We start from the raw sequence: 12,381 nt of genomic DNA on the forward strand, positions 1-12,381 counted from the left end.
CAAGTACCTACCCATTTAGTCTCCTCCGTATGTTATAAATCACCCTGTATAATGTGATGCCAAAATTCCCGGGATTGTAATCCCTAATCCATCCATTCATCATGGAATACATTATGAATCTCATTTGCGCGAGCTACCACTACCATCCAGGTGGGCCGCGAATGCACAAGGCAACTGAAGATAAACCGTGGAGTTAAACAAGGTGATCCACTAAGCCCGTTCCTTTTTAACATCGTGATGGATGAGTTGCTGGACTCCATCAATTCCGGTCGCCTTCGCCGACGACCAAATCATCCTTGAAGACCGCGAGATTGACATGTCACGACGACGTCGTTCAGTTCCTCCGTCGTCGTGGAATGGTAATAAACGCCTCAAAAAGCGCCGCTATCTCTGCCACAACCATACAAGGCAAGAGCATAACACGAAGCAAAGCCAACCTCCGTTTATGCGGCGAAGCCATTCCAGCGGTCAGCGGTCTGTCGTCTCTATAGTATCTGGGTCATCAGGTCAACTACTCAGCCATCTTGAAGCCCTCCCTGTTCAATCTCCGTCAATAGCTGGAACGTTTAGAACGAGCACCACTAAAGCCACAGCAGAAATACCATCTTCTGCGAGATCACCTTATACTAAAACTTCAGACAGTGCAAACAACAGGTCAGACTTTTCGGGAAGCTGATTAAATGGTCAAGAGAACCAAAAGGATTTTCCACCTGCACACGACCGTTGGGGACCAGTACATCCACGCCTCCGTCAGAGACGGAGGATTGGGGATCCCTTAACTGCGGTACCATATCATTAACACCTTATGGTGAAGACTTCAGAACCTGTCGCTGTCCGGTGATGAAGTGACCAAGCCCGTTCTCTGCAATATGCCCACCAACACTGCTGATAGAATATCTGCCCGATGCTGGGGATAACATGGCGTACTGGCGTGAACAGGTTAGCGTCCGACCGTTCAGCACTGGTCTCGAGTGTGTCATCGCCGATCCAGCGAGCAGATGCTGGCTACACCAAACTCCAGGAGGCTGGACCGGTCGAGATTTCTTTCGTGCAGTCCAGCTTCGCACGGGGAGTTTATCAACACAGGCCATTCCATCCAATCGGCCCGAGCTTCGGCGATGTCGAGCCGGTTGTCACCACGAAGAATCCATCTGTCAAGTCTTGCAGGCGTGCCAGATTAATATATTAACGGAAAATGGATGATTTACGACAGCCCTCAAAATTGTGTCTTAGTGGTGATATGGGTGAAAATTTTAATAAATGGCGATAGCAGTTTGAAATTTATATGATAGCGTCCAATGTGGATGGTAATAAAGATATTTCTGGAACAACAAAGGTAGCAATACTATTACACATGATTTGTGCGGAGTCTCTGGAAATTTATAACACTCTGGATGTTACAAAAGAGGACAAAGAAGATTACAAAAAGGTACTGGATAAATTTCAGTATTATTTTATTCCAACATCAAACGAGTCGGTTAACAGACATTTGTTCTTCACAAGACAACAGAATGAAGGAGAGACGATTGATAGTTATGTCACAGAGTTGAGAAAACTAAGTAAACCATGCGATTTTGGAGACCTAAGAGACAGTTTAAGTAAAGATAGAATAATATGTGGAGTCAGAGATAAAAAAATGACGGAGAGACTTTTAAGGGAGCCACAATTGGATTTGAATAAATGTATAGACATATGTAAGGCAGCTGAAATTGCTGGGATACGCATGAAACAAATAATGTTAGTGTACAAGTTATTAAAAAAAATAAAGAAGATAAGAACAAGATTTATCATAAAAATTAACGAAAAGGTGTGTGGTAAGTGTGGTCTTACACATGAATACCGAAATTGTCCAGCATATAAGAAAATGTGTAATAAATGTAAAAAGTATGGACATTATGCGAAGATGTGCCGTAATCGAAAGTTAAATACAGTAGAAATCGAGGAAAATAAAGAGAACAAAGGAGAAAACCTTTTTGTGGGAACAATTTATTATGTGGATACCATTTTGGAAAAGGACGAATGGTACAAAATAGTTGAATTACAAATCGATACGGGAGCTCAGGTCAATGTTTTAAATTTGGAAGTGGATAAGAAGATTAATGTGAAAATTAAGAATTCAAATATTAATTTGAAGAACTACAATGGATCTAAAATTAAGGTTTGTGGACAAGCTACTGTAAAATGTAAAATAAATAATATTGAAGAGAATGTGGAGTTTTAAATAGTTAATTTTCAAGCACCATGCATACTGGGTTATCCTACGATAAAAACCTTTAAGTTAATAAAGTATTTGAGTGAGATACAAAATGGAAATGATTATTGACGAATATAAACATTTGTTTCATGGCATTGGAAAGATGGAATATACTTATGATATCAAGCTGAAGAAAGAGGCAATACCAATTATAGAAAACCCTACGAAGATACCCATCGCTCTTGAAGAACAAATAAAACAAGAATTGGATAAAATGGAACAAATGGAAGTGATTCGACCAGTGACTGAACCGACTGAATGGGTTAGTTCCATGGTGGTGGTGAAGAAGGCAGATTAATCGTTGAGAATTTGCTTGGACCCAAGAAACTTAAACAAAGAAATTATTCGAGAACGTTACCAATTGCCAACGTTTGAAGAGTTGACATCAAAAATGAAGGGTGCATGAAGGGTTTCTATTTTGGATGGAAATAAAGGTTTCTATCAAATACCGTTATCCAAGAAGAGTGAATTATTAACTACTTTTAATGCTGGGAAGTGGGGTCGATATTGTTATAAACGCATTCCTTATGGTTCCAGAGGTATTCCACAGAACATTTAAGAATGTGTTTCATGGACTTTCTGGTGTCGAGGTCTATATCGATGATATTATTGTTTGGGGTGAGACCGAAGAACAACACAATGAGAGATTGGTACAGGCATTGGAACGTGCTAAAAATTCAAAGGTTAGATTTAACAAAAATAAATGTAAATTAGGGCTTAGAGAAGTTAAGTATGTAGGTCATGTATTAACTAAAGAGGGTCTTAAACCTGATGTTGAAAGAGTAAAAGCAAATGTAGAAATGAAAAAACCATCTTGTAAAAAGGAATTGCAAATATTTTTGGGTATTGTTACATATGTAAGTAAATTTGTACCGAATTTGTCAACAGTTTAAGACAGTTGCTTAAAAATGATGTAGAATTTATATGGAGTCATGAGCATGATGCAGAATTTTTGCATTTGAAAGAATTGTTAAGTAATAATCCAATTTTGAGATATTTTGATACAAATAAGCCTATTACTTTATCTGTGGATAATAGCAGTACAGGTTTGGGAGCTGTGTTGCTACAAGATAAGCTACCTGTGGCTTATGCATCGAAATCTTTAACCGATCATCCGATCAGCGAAATCATGGGCTCAGATAGAGAAGGAATTGTTAGCAGTGGTTTTTGCATGCGAGAAGTTTCACCAATATATTTACGGTAAGAAAGTAACAATAGAAAATGATCACAAACCGTTAGATCATATTTTAACTTAGACTACGGTTACAATCATACGACTTCGAAATTAAATATAAACCTGGAAAAGAATTACTAATAGCTGATGGTTTATCAAGGAACTATATAAATGAAACTAGTTCTTCAGTTGATGTTGATAAAGAAATTTATGTACATCTGTGTTTGATTGAGAAAAATATGTCTTTTACAAATGATAAGCTTAAACTATTTAAAGCTGAAACATTGATAGATCCAGAATTATCTCTACTTATAGATTATGTACAAAAAGGATGGCCTAAATACGAAGTAGTACCTAATAACATCAAGTTTTACTATTCAATTCGGGACGAAATATTCTTTGCAAATGATTTGTTGTTTCGAAATGATACAGTTATTGTTCTAAAGAGCTTAAGGCCTGATATGTTAAAATTAATACATCTAAATCATCTTGGGTATGAAAAGTGCAAGAATAAAGCTAAGAGAGTTTTATATTGGCCACATATGTTTAAGGAGCTGGCTGACATAATTAAAAATTGTTTAGTTTCTTTAAAAAATCAGAAAAGTCATTGTAAAGAAACTCTTATGCTTAGAGGTGTACCTAAGAAACCGTGGGAGGTTCTTGGGACTGATTTATTTTATTTTAAAAGAACTACATTCCTTATAATTGTTGACTACTTTAGTAAATTTGTGGAATTTCAACCATTGACCGGGGAAGACACTGAAAGTGTGATAATAGCTCTAAAATCTATTTTTGCTCGCTTTGGAATCCCGAGAATTTTATACAGTGACAATGGTCCACAGTACAACAATTACAAATTTAAATATTTTTGTAAGAAATGGAAGTTTGACCATAAAACTTCTAGTCCGCATTACCCACAAACCAACGGTTTGGTTGAACGATACATACAGACGATCAAAAAATGTTAAAGAAGACAGAAGAGAGTGGCCTATTGATGGGGATATTAACAAGTCGCCAGCTGAGATAATGTTTGGAAGAAACATAAATGCTCTCTTTCCAATCTTAGAAAATTTTAGAGTGAACAAGAGATATGATGAGGACAAGATAAAACTTCAAAAGGCACAGAACGCTTATAAGTACTATCATGATCGCAGGAATAATGTGTATTTGCCTGATTATTCTAAAGGAGAGATAGTATACGTTAAAGACAATAATCACAACATGATACCAGCTAAAATTATTGATAAGGCAGATAGACCTAGATGTTATCAAGTAGAATTGCCAACAGGACACATAGTGGAACGAAACAAATTTAATTTGTATAAAGCATCTACTGAAGAGACTCTGCCGAATTGTAAAGAGCCTGAAGATTTTGAAATAACACTAAATAGTGACAAATTACCAGATATGAAATCTAAGAATGAAGAATGTGAATCGAGTCCAATTAACCCTAATCCGATTAGTTCGAGATCCGGACGCATCCTTCGTAAGCCTGCATATTTATCAGATTATGTATCTTAATCGTTTGTTAATAAAAAAGAGGGATGTCAGGTGTTAGTTGTAGGAGGTCGCGCCACCTATGCGTGGGCTTTAGAAATAGAATAGACAACCGTTAAGTATCGCATGAACTACGTCGTATAAAGTTAGTTTGATTTAGTTAGTAATAAAGCTTGTAGATAGTATTAGTTTAATATGTCTGCTGTACAATTCAAATAGCCACGTCGAAAAAGAAAGTCTGTTCTTCTAAGGGATGTAACTCTATAATTATAACCTTAAATCGAAACGTCTTGTGAGCGTTGTCATGAATCTGTTAGTGTTTTCACAAGCCGAAAATGAAATAAATAAATAATTAAGGAATAAATTATGAACTACTGTTTAAATAAAACTTACTTAATTCCTTGAGACCTGTAAATAACCTTTTAAAGTATTTGTTAAATAAATTAACAATTACATAAATGTTATTATAAATTAATATTAACGATTTTTTGCTGCTTGACCTCTCCTAAATTTGACAATGTTTGACATATAACCTCCATTACTAACCTAACATACATTCCAATGTATGTTGTGAAATAATCTAAGTCCATATCTTGATTCATACCATTTTTAAACGTCAAGTCACTGCCAGCTCTCGTGGTTTCTACTATAGACTGTGTGTCTATTAACTATGTACAAGGGCGTCGCCAGATAGGAGCAGAGATAGATTCGAAAAAAAAATTGAATAGAATATAAGAAACAAATAGATTCTAAAAATCTACTTGAAATGTTTATAATCTGTTATCGCATTTAAATAGAGAGCATAAGAGTTAAATAAGTTTAGAATTGAGATTTGATTTTAATTATATTTATTTAAATTATTTATCTATTTAAATTTGACATAATATTAATTTAATTTTTTAAATTTGTTATTAAAAGACTTCAAACCACTTAAATATTATAATTAGGATACTTATTAGTTAGTTTAACGTTGTTTTGGAACTTAATAACACATATTGTTGATGATAATCCCTTTCGTAGTTACAAAGTTTTAACATCAAAAGTTCATAACGTATAGCAAAATATTCATAAAATCCTTTGGTCAAATCTGAAAGAGAAGAATAATAAACCTTAATTTGGAAAAATTCAAAAGATTAAGGTAAAATTTAATAAAATTAATTTTATAACCTCAAAACAATAGGATCATTATGAAAGGGATGATCCACCGAAAAATCCAACCAATCAGAATAATCGATTTTCATTTGTTTTGCGAAAATCGTATATAAGGGGTGAAATTTTCGGAGGAGGAACAGTCGATTTAATAGCGCTTTTACGTATACGTCGTTTTATTGAAAGCTCTTTATTTGACTGACATTTTGCAAAACTTTTGACTAACCTATTTCCTGTGAATTTTTTTGTGGTGAACCGAAAATTCAACCTGTTCAACTGTACACGTACTGAACATGACTACAGTAAGTTGGATTTATTTTCCATAATTTTAGATATTAGTCTTTATTCTTTTTGATTGATAAGGTTAATTTGTATAATCTCCGATTTTTGAAAGGAGATGAATTGGTTAACCACCTGCGGGAATGGGGATTCGTCCCCAAGGAGGGTAAGTATAAGTGTCCTGAATGTGAGACCCCCCTTGTATTACAACATTGCAGTAATGCAATTGATGGATACTTGTGTAAGTGCAATGGAAACAAAAAAGAAAGAGGTGCGGTAAGATTGTATCGTTTCGAAAAGGCACCTTTTTTTGCACATTCAAAATTACAAATATGGCAAATTTTAGGGTTCGGGTTTCTTTGGATGGAAAAGGCAAATGTGAACCTCATTGTGAAGCTTACCGAGATGTCCATGCAAACAGCTGTTGATTGGGCGTCGTTCTGTAGAGAGGTAGTCCTGGATAAATATCTGTTGCACCCAGAAAGGTTAGGTGGTCCTGGCTCTATTGTCGAGATAGACGAGAGCAAGTTTGGTAGAAGAAAATATTATCGAGGACATCGTGTTGAAGGCCAGTGGGCGTTTGGCGGATATGAACGCGAGACGGGTCGTGTCTTCATGGAGACTGTGGAAGATAGAAAGGCAGATACTCTGATTCCATTGATTGAAAAGTGGATACTTTCTGGTACCACTATTATTTCAGATTTTTGGAAATCATACGATTGCATACGACACGGGTATGTACACCTGAAAGTTAATCACTCAATTAATTTAATTATTAAGGATTATTAAGGATCCGGAAACTGGCGCGCACACCAATGCCATCGAATCCACCTGGCGTCATGCGAAGAGTAGTATGTCAACATCTGGCCGTACTAAAAGTCATCTTCCAGGAAATCTTGCCAGATATATTTTCAACAAATCATGCACAGCGAAGAATCTTGATAAAGCGGCGGAATTATATCGATTAGCTGCGATGATGTACGACCCTATGAAGCCAGCTGAGCAACGGGACCTGGAGGAAATTGCAGATGAGTATCCATCAGATAACGAACCTTAAATTTTTCAATTAAAAATTATAAAGTATATCTAGTTATACTTTATTTTTGGGTTGCGTCTCTGTTCACTTCCTCGTAGTGCAACCTGGGTAACGCCAAGAACAGAAGAAACAATAGTCATCAATTGTAAAAACAGATTGAGTTCCTATAAATAGTTATTCTTATTTTTATAGCTGGTATTTTATTATAGTTGCCTTATATTTGTATTAACTAAAGGTGTTTGTAATTTATTAATTAAAATAGATTAAATCCCTATATTATGTTAAAAGGATGCAAATTCAATGTAAATTTGTAGAGAGAGCAAATGGATGACTATTATTATCCATGCGATCTCTGACATTACTATTTTTACGAAACTACTAAAGGGTTAAGAATTTTGTATAGAAATAAGATTTTTAGTTACATTAATGATTATTTAAAATAGTACAAAATCTCGTAATATAATTTTAATATTTATTTAATTTAATATATTTTAATTTAATATTTAATAAGTAAATAAAACGAAAGATATGAACTTTGAACTTGCAAATAATTTTAATATAAATTGGCACCGGTTTCAAAGTAAAAACTTTATTATCAGCTGAAAGCTAAACAGATAATCGACAACTATTACAAAATTATACTATGAATATTAAATAATAAAATACTCACTGTCAAAAGGCGCAGCTAACGGAAAGAATAGTTGAAATATTACACATCTGATAAATTATGATAAATAGCCAAAAAATGAAAATGCGACGTTAGATTTATAAAAGTTCAAAATGGCGGAGACGTTATAGCGTGTTGCGTAGTATGATCAGAAGTTACGACCTCTATATAATTATCGTTTTCTTTCATCATGTCGGAAAAACTCGTCAAACTCACTTTACGCCGTACTGGCTTTTTAAATCATCTCGCAGAATCTATGAATCTTGCACAAAATCTTCCTAACGATCCTATACAACATCTCATGTTCAAAGAACGAGCTAAAGATGCAGAAAAGGCATACGAAGAATTCAAGACTGTGCACAATCAGATAATTGGTATGATCGACGAAGCTGACTTTGAAGCTCATGATGAAGTTCGAGCTAAAGCAGATACAGCTTTCTATACTATAAAAGCGCATCTTTATAAGCTTCAGCCACCACCACCTCTAACACCTACAACACCTCCAACTCCTCATTCTTCGTTGCCGTCTGCAACACCCAAATTAAATAAATTAACGATACCTGTTTTTGATGGGAATCATAAAGCCTGGCCTACATTCTTTGATCTATTTAGAACCATGATTCATGAAAACGAGTCTCTATCCAAAGTAGTAAAATATCAATACCTCCTGACTTCGTTGAAAGATGAAGCTTTGAACTTAATAAAAGGCTTGCCAGTGACGGAAGACAATTACACCATTGCTTATACCACCTTAAAGGGCAGATATCAGAATCGCCGACATCTCGCTACTATGTATTACAACGAAATACAACACACAAAATCGTTATCCGAATCATCTCCAAAAGCAGTTCGTTTACTTGTCGATACTTTTAAAGAAAATGTCGAAGGATTCAGAAGTCTTGGCTTCCCTGTGGACAAGTGGAATTTTCTGTTATTCAACATTCTTTTACAAAAACTTAATAAATCTACCAAAACTAAATTCGAGACTGAGCACAGCTCACACGAAATTCCTACATATCAACAACTGATTGATTTCCTGGAAAACCAAGCAAAGGCGTTGGATGCAGTACAACTCACTACATGTGAAACCACTTCCCGTAATTATAATAAAGCTTCTGTTCATTATCCAACAAAATCTTCTGTCAATCTGAAAGTTGAACAATCACCACTGAATACTAAATGTCCATTGTGTTCAGAAGCACACCCGATTTATCGATGCAACAACTTTCATTCCAAAAAACCTCTTGAAAGACTTAATTATGCTAGAGAAAATAGTTTATGTCGAAATTGTTTAAATTCAAAACATTCAACTAATAAATGTTTATCAACACGACGCTGCAAGCATTGTCAACAACCTCATCATTCTTTACTACATCTAAAACCTCCACAATTATCTTCGGTTCCTGTTGAAGTTACCAATTGCAATCTGAATGCTGAAACTACGTCATCGTCACCGCAAGTCTCCCATGTGATCCTGCCAACTGCGTTGCTCCACATTAAAGATCGATTTGGACAATTTCATGTCATACGAGCCTTGATCGATTCTGGCAGCATGTCGAATTTCATCACTCATAAACTGTCGAAACGTCTTCAACTCCATCGCACCTTTGGAACTTCAATTGAAATCCGAGGCCTCAACTCCATGACGTCAATATGCAACCGAGGATCTGTTAATTGTCTTATTAAGCCTTGTACCGACACTACACCTGAATTTGAATTCAATGCCATAATCACATCAAACATTTGTGCCGATCAACCACTAATGTCAAGTTACATAAAATCATATCCCCATCTTCGTAAATTAGAATATCACTCCGAAGAACTCTCTAAAGTAAAAGAAGTCGATTTATTACTTGGAGCGGAATTGGTACCGCACATCCTCACTGGTTCACGAGTTTCGAGTGGAAAAAACGATCCTATCGCCTTAGAATCCGTATTTGGATGGATTCTAATGGGCCGATCCAGGTCTCCTTCAACATATTCGTTGACAACTTGTCTCTAAACAACTGAAAATCCCTTAGATCAATGCCTGAAGAGATTTTGGGAGATGGAATCTATTCCTATAAAACCCTCATTGTCTAAAGAGGAACAAAAATGTGAAGACCATTTCAAGAGTACATACCAGCGTGCTGATTCAGGGCGTTTTATTGTATCTTTGCCATTCAAAAGTGATAAACCATCCTTGGGCCATTCCTATCAAACTGCCTTAAAACGTTTTCATTCTCTGGAATACAGATTTTCCAAAAATGTGGAGTTGAGAAACGATTATACAAAATTTGTTAGATTTTATATTATAATATTAGTTCATTTATATTAGATTTATTTGTATCGCCTCATTTGTTTAGTCTGGATTTGAAGTGTCTCGAGTCGCAAGATTAGGGTTTTTTATCGCATTATTTATTGGGTTGAGTTAAGTGTGGAAATGCGTTGGGGTGTATATTTCGGTGTTTAGGTAAGGATTTTTAGTTATGACCTTAAATAAAGAAGGAGCCTGCGAGCCCAACTCGTATCAGTTATTCAGATCAGTCTTCGATTTAACACACACCGAAACAGTACCCCTTCAATTTACGCGGAGCAAGGCTCCCTATATAACTCTCGCCACAACTAATCGCAATATATATGTATAGCTTAAGTGTAATTAATAATAAAGTTTATGGAAACGTAAAACCAAGATTTTGTTGTTAACCAGCGCCCACCAGATAAAAATAAATAATCAAAAATGGTCCTTCGAGCCGGATTGGGAAAATATAAGAAGATTTAAGTGTCTTCGGTTCCTTGATGCGGCGTGTAAAATTAAATTAAATTCGACAACGTTGGCCCGCCAGTTACGCAGCTTTTTGGAGAACATTCGCCAGGAGTGTTCGAATACCGAATTTCTACTTCATGCAAGTCCCAACAAATTCGAGATAGAAGAAGTTCGTCCATCACGTACTGGAAGCGACCAACGCCATTGAAACAAGTACCGCAAGTCCCTTTGCTTTCTCCTTTATCGTTCTCAATCTGAAACTTATCAATCGCGATCATGAGTCAGTCAGAAAATTTAACAAAAAAACGAGGTATTGTCAAGGGCAAACTCATGAATTTTGCGAAATTTGTAATAAAATTTGAATCAAATATCAGAGAAAGCGGTATTAATCAGGAACTTTCGTTAGAGTTAGAACAAAGATACAATCGGGCAATTAATCTTATCGATGAGTTCGAGGAAATTCAGGGTGAAATAGATTTGTTAAGCGTTGATGGCGAGTCACAAAACGCGGAGAGGGAGACATTCGAGGCGAGTTTTTACGCAAATACGGTTAAAGCTAAGCGAATTTTGACAAATAGAAATATATGCGCCGATTCGTCGTTCATTGTAGGACCTTCCCCGGATCAACATGTAAAGCTACCGGTCATAGATTTACCAAAGTTTGACGGTGGTTACGACGCATGGCTAGGGTTTAGAGACATTTTCGAATCGTTAATTCATAACAACCCAATGATCAACGACATTCAAAAATTTCATTACTTACTGTCGGCACTGACCGGTAATGCTCGTCAGGTTGTCGAAAGCTTAGAATTGACAAATTCTAACTATGAAGTCGCTTGGGGGTTGATTCGCGAGCGTTATGATAACCCGCGGATATTAATTCATAATCACGTTAAGGCATTGTTCGAAATTGAAGGGGTTTCGGGTGATAATCCACAGCAGATTCGAAGTTTTATTGACGACTTTCGTAAACATCTGCGCGCGTTAGCTGCATTAAATGAACCTACGGATAATTGGGACACGCTACTTATTTATTTAGCCGTGTCGAAATTGGACGTTGATTCCAATCGGGAGTGGGAAAGGAAAAAGTCCGGTTTAAAGAAAACGAATTTAGAAAATTTGTTAGGGTTTTTGAAAGAACGCGCTGATTTATTGGAAACTTTGGAAAACGGTTCGGGTAAGCGGATAATCGATAAATCAAAACCGAAATCAAAAACGTTTTTGGTTGCTAATTCGGGTGTTAAGCGTTGTGTAAACGGCAATGGGGAACATTACATACAGGAATTTATTTATTTATTTATTCTGCTTATGGGATTATTATTATTATTATTATTGCTGCCGGGCTGAGGAGGGCGGCCCCTCTCGTTACCGCGACCTATAAGATCTATTGTAACTTTAGCCCTCCAAAGGTTTAGGGCAAATGTAGGTCCTTAATGAACCTTAGTATTGTCCTAAGGTCTTGAACCTTTATGTCGGTAGGTAACAGGGTAGTTTTACCGAAGACGTTGTGCCTTAGACGTCCTCTGGCGACGCAATTGCACAGTATATGTTCAGCAGTTTCTGACTCGTCGTTGCATAG

At 36.1% G+C, this 12,381-nt stretch overlaps 3 protein-coding genes across 3 annotated transcripts; all 3 read left to right on the forward strand.

The window, feature by feature from the left end:
- Positions 1-1,354: 1,354 nt before the first annotated feature.
- On the forward strand, positions 1,355-2,221 carry LOC139430159 (uncharacterized). Its single transcript, XM_071196815.1, has one exon. It carries the CDS (start codon positions 1,355-1,357, stop codon positions 2,219-2,221), a length of 867 nt encoding a protein of 288 aa, XP_071052916.1.
- Positions 2,222-8,246: 6,025 nt separating this feature from the next.
- Positions 8,247-10,058, forward strand: LOC139430160 (uncharacterized). The gene has a single exon (XM_071196816.1). The coding sequence runs from the start codon at positions 8,247-8,249 to the stop codon at positions 10,056-10,058; it is 1,812 nt and encodes a 603-aa protein (XP_071052917.1).
- Positions 10,059-11,078: 1,020 nt separating this feature from the next.
- LOC139430161 (uncharacterized) lies at positions 11,079-12,149 on the forward strand. Its single transcript, XM_071196817.1, has one exon. It carries the CDS (start codon positions 11,079-11,081, stop codon positions 12,147-12,149), a length of 1,071 nt encoding a protein of 356 aa, XP_071052918.1.
- Positions 12,150-12,381: the final 232 nt, after the last annotated feature.

The sequence above is a fragment of the Onthophagus taurus genome, chromosome 6 (genome assembly GCF_036711975.1).
Source record: "Onthophagus taurus isolate NC chromosome 6, IU_Otau_3.0, whole genome shotgun sequence".
Classification (NCBI taxonomy): Eukaryota; Metazoa; Arthropoda; class Insecta; order Coleoptera; family Scarabaeidae; genus Onthophagus; species Onthophagus taurus.

What these genes read in the sequence shown, in the direction of transcription:
- LOC139430159 (XM_071196815.1), top strand. Translation starts at nt 1,355, where the DNA reads ATGATTTGTGCGGAGTCTCTGGAAATTTATAACACTCTGGATGTTACA.
- LOC139430160 (XM_071196816.1), top strand. Translation starts at nt 8,247, where the DNA reads ATGTCGGAAAAACTCGTCAAACTCACTTTACGCCGTACTGGCTTTTTA.
- LOC139430161 (XM_071196817.1), top strand. Translation starts at nt 11,079, where the DNA reads ATGAGTCAGTCAGAAAATTTAACAAAAAAACGAGGTATTGTCAAGGGC.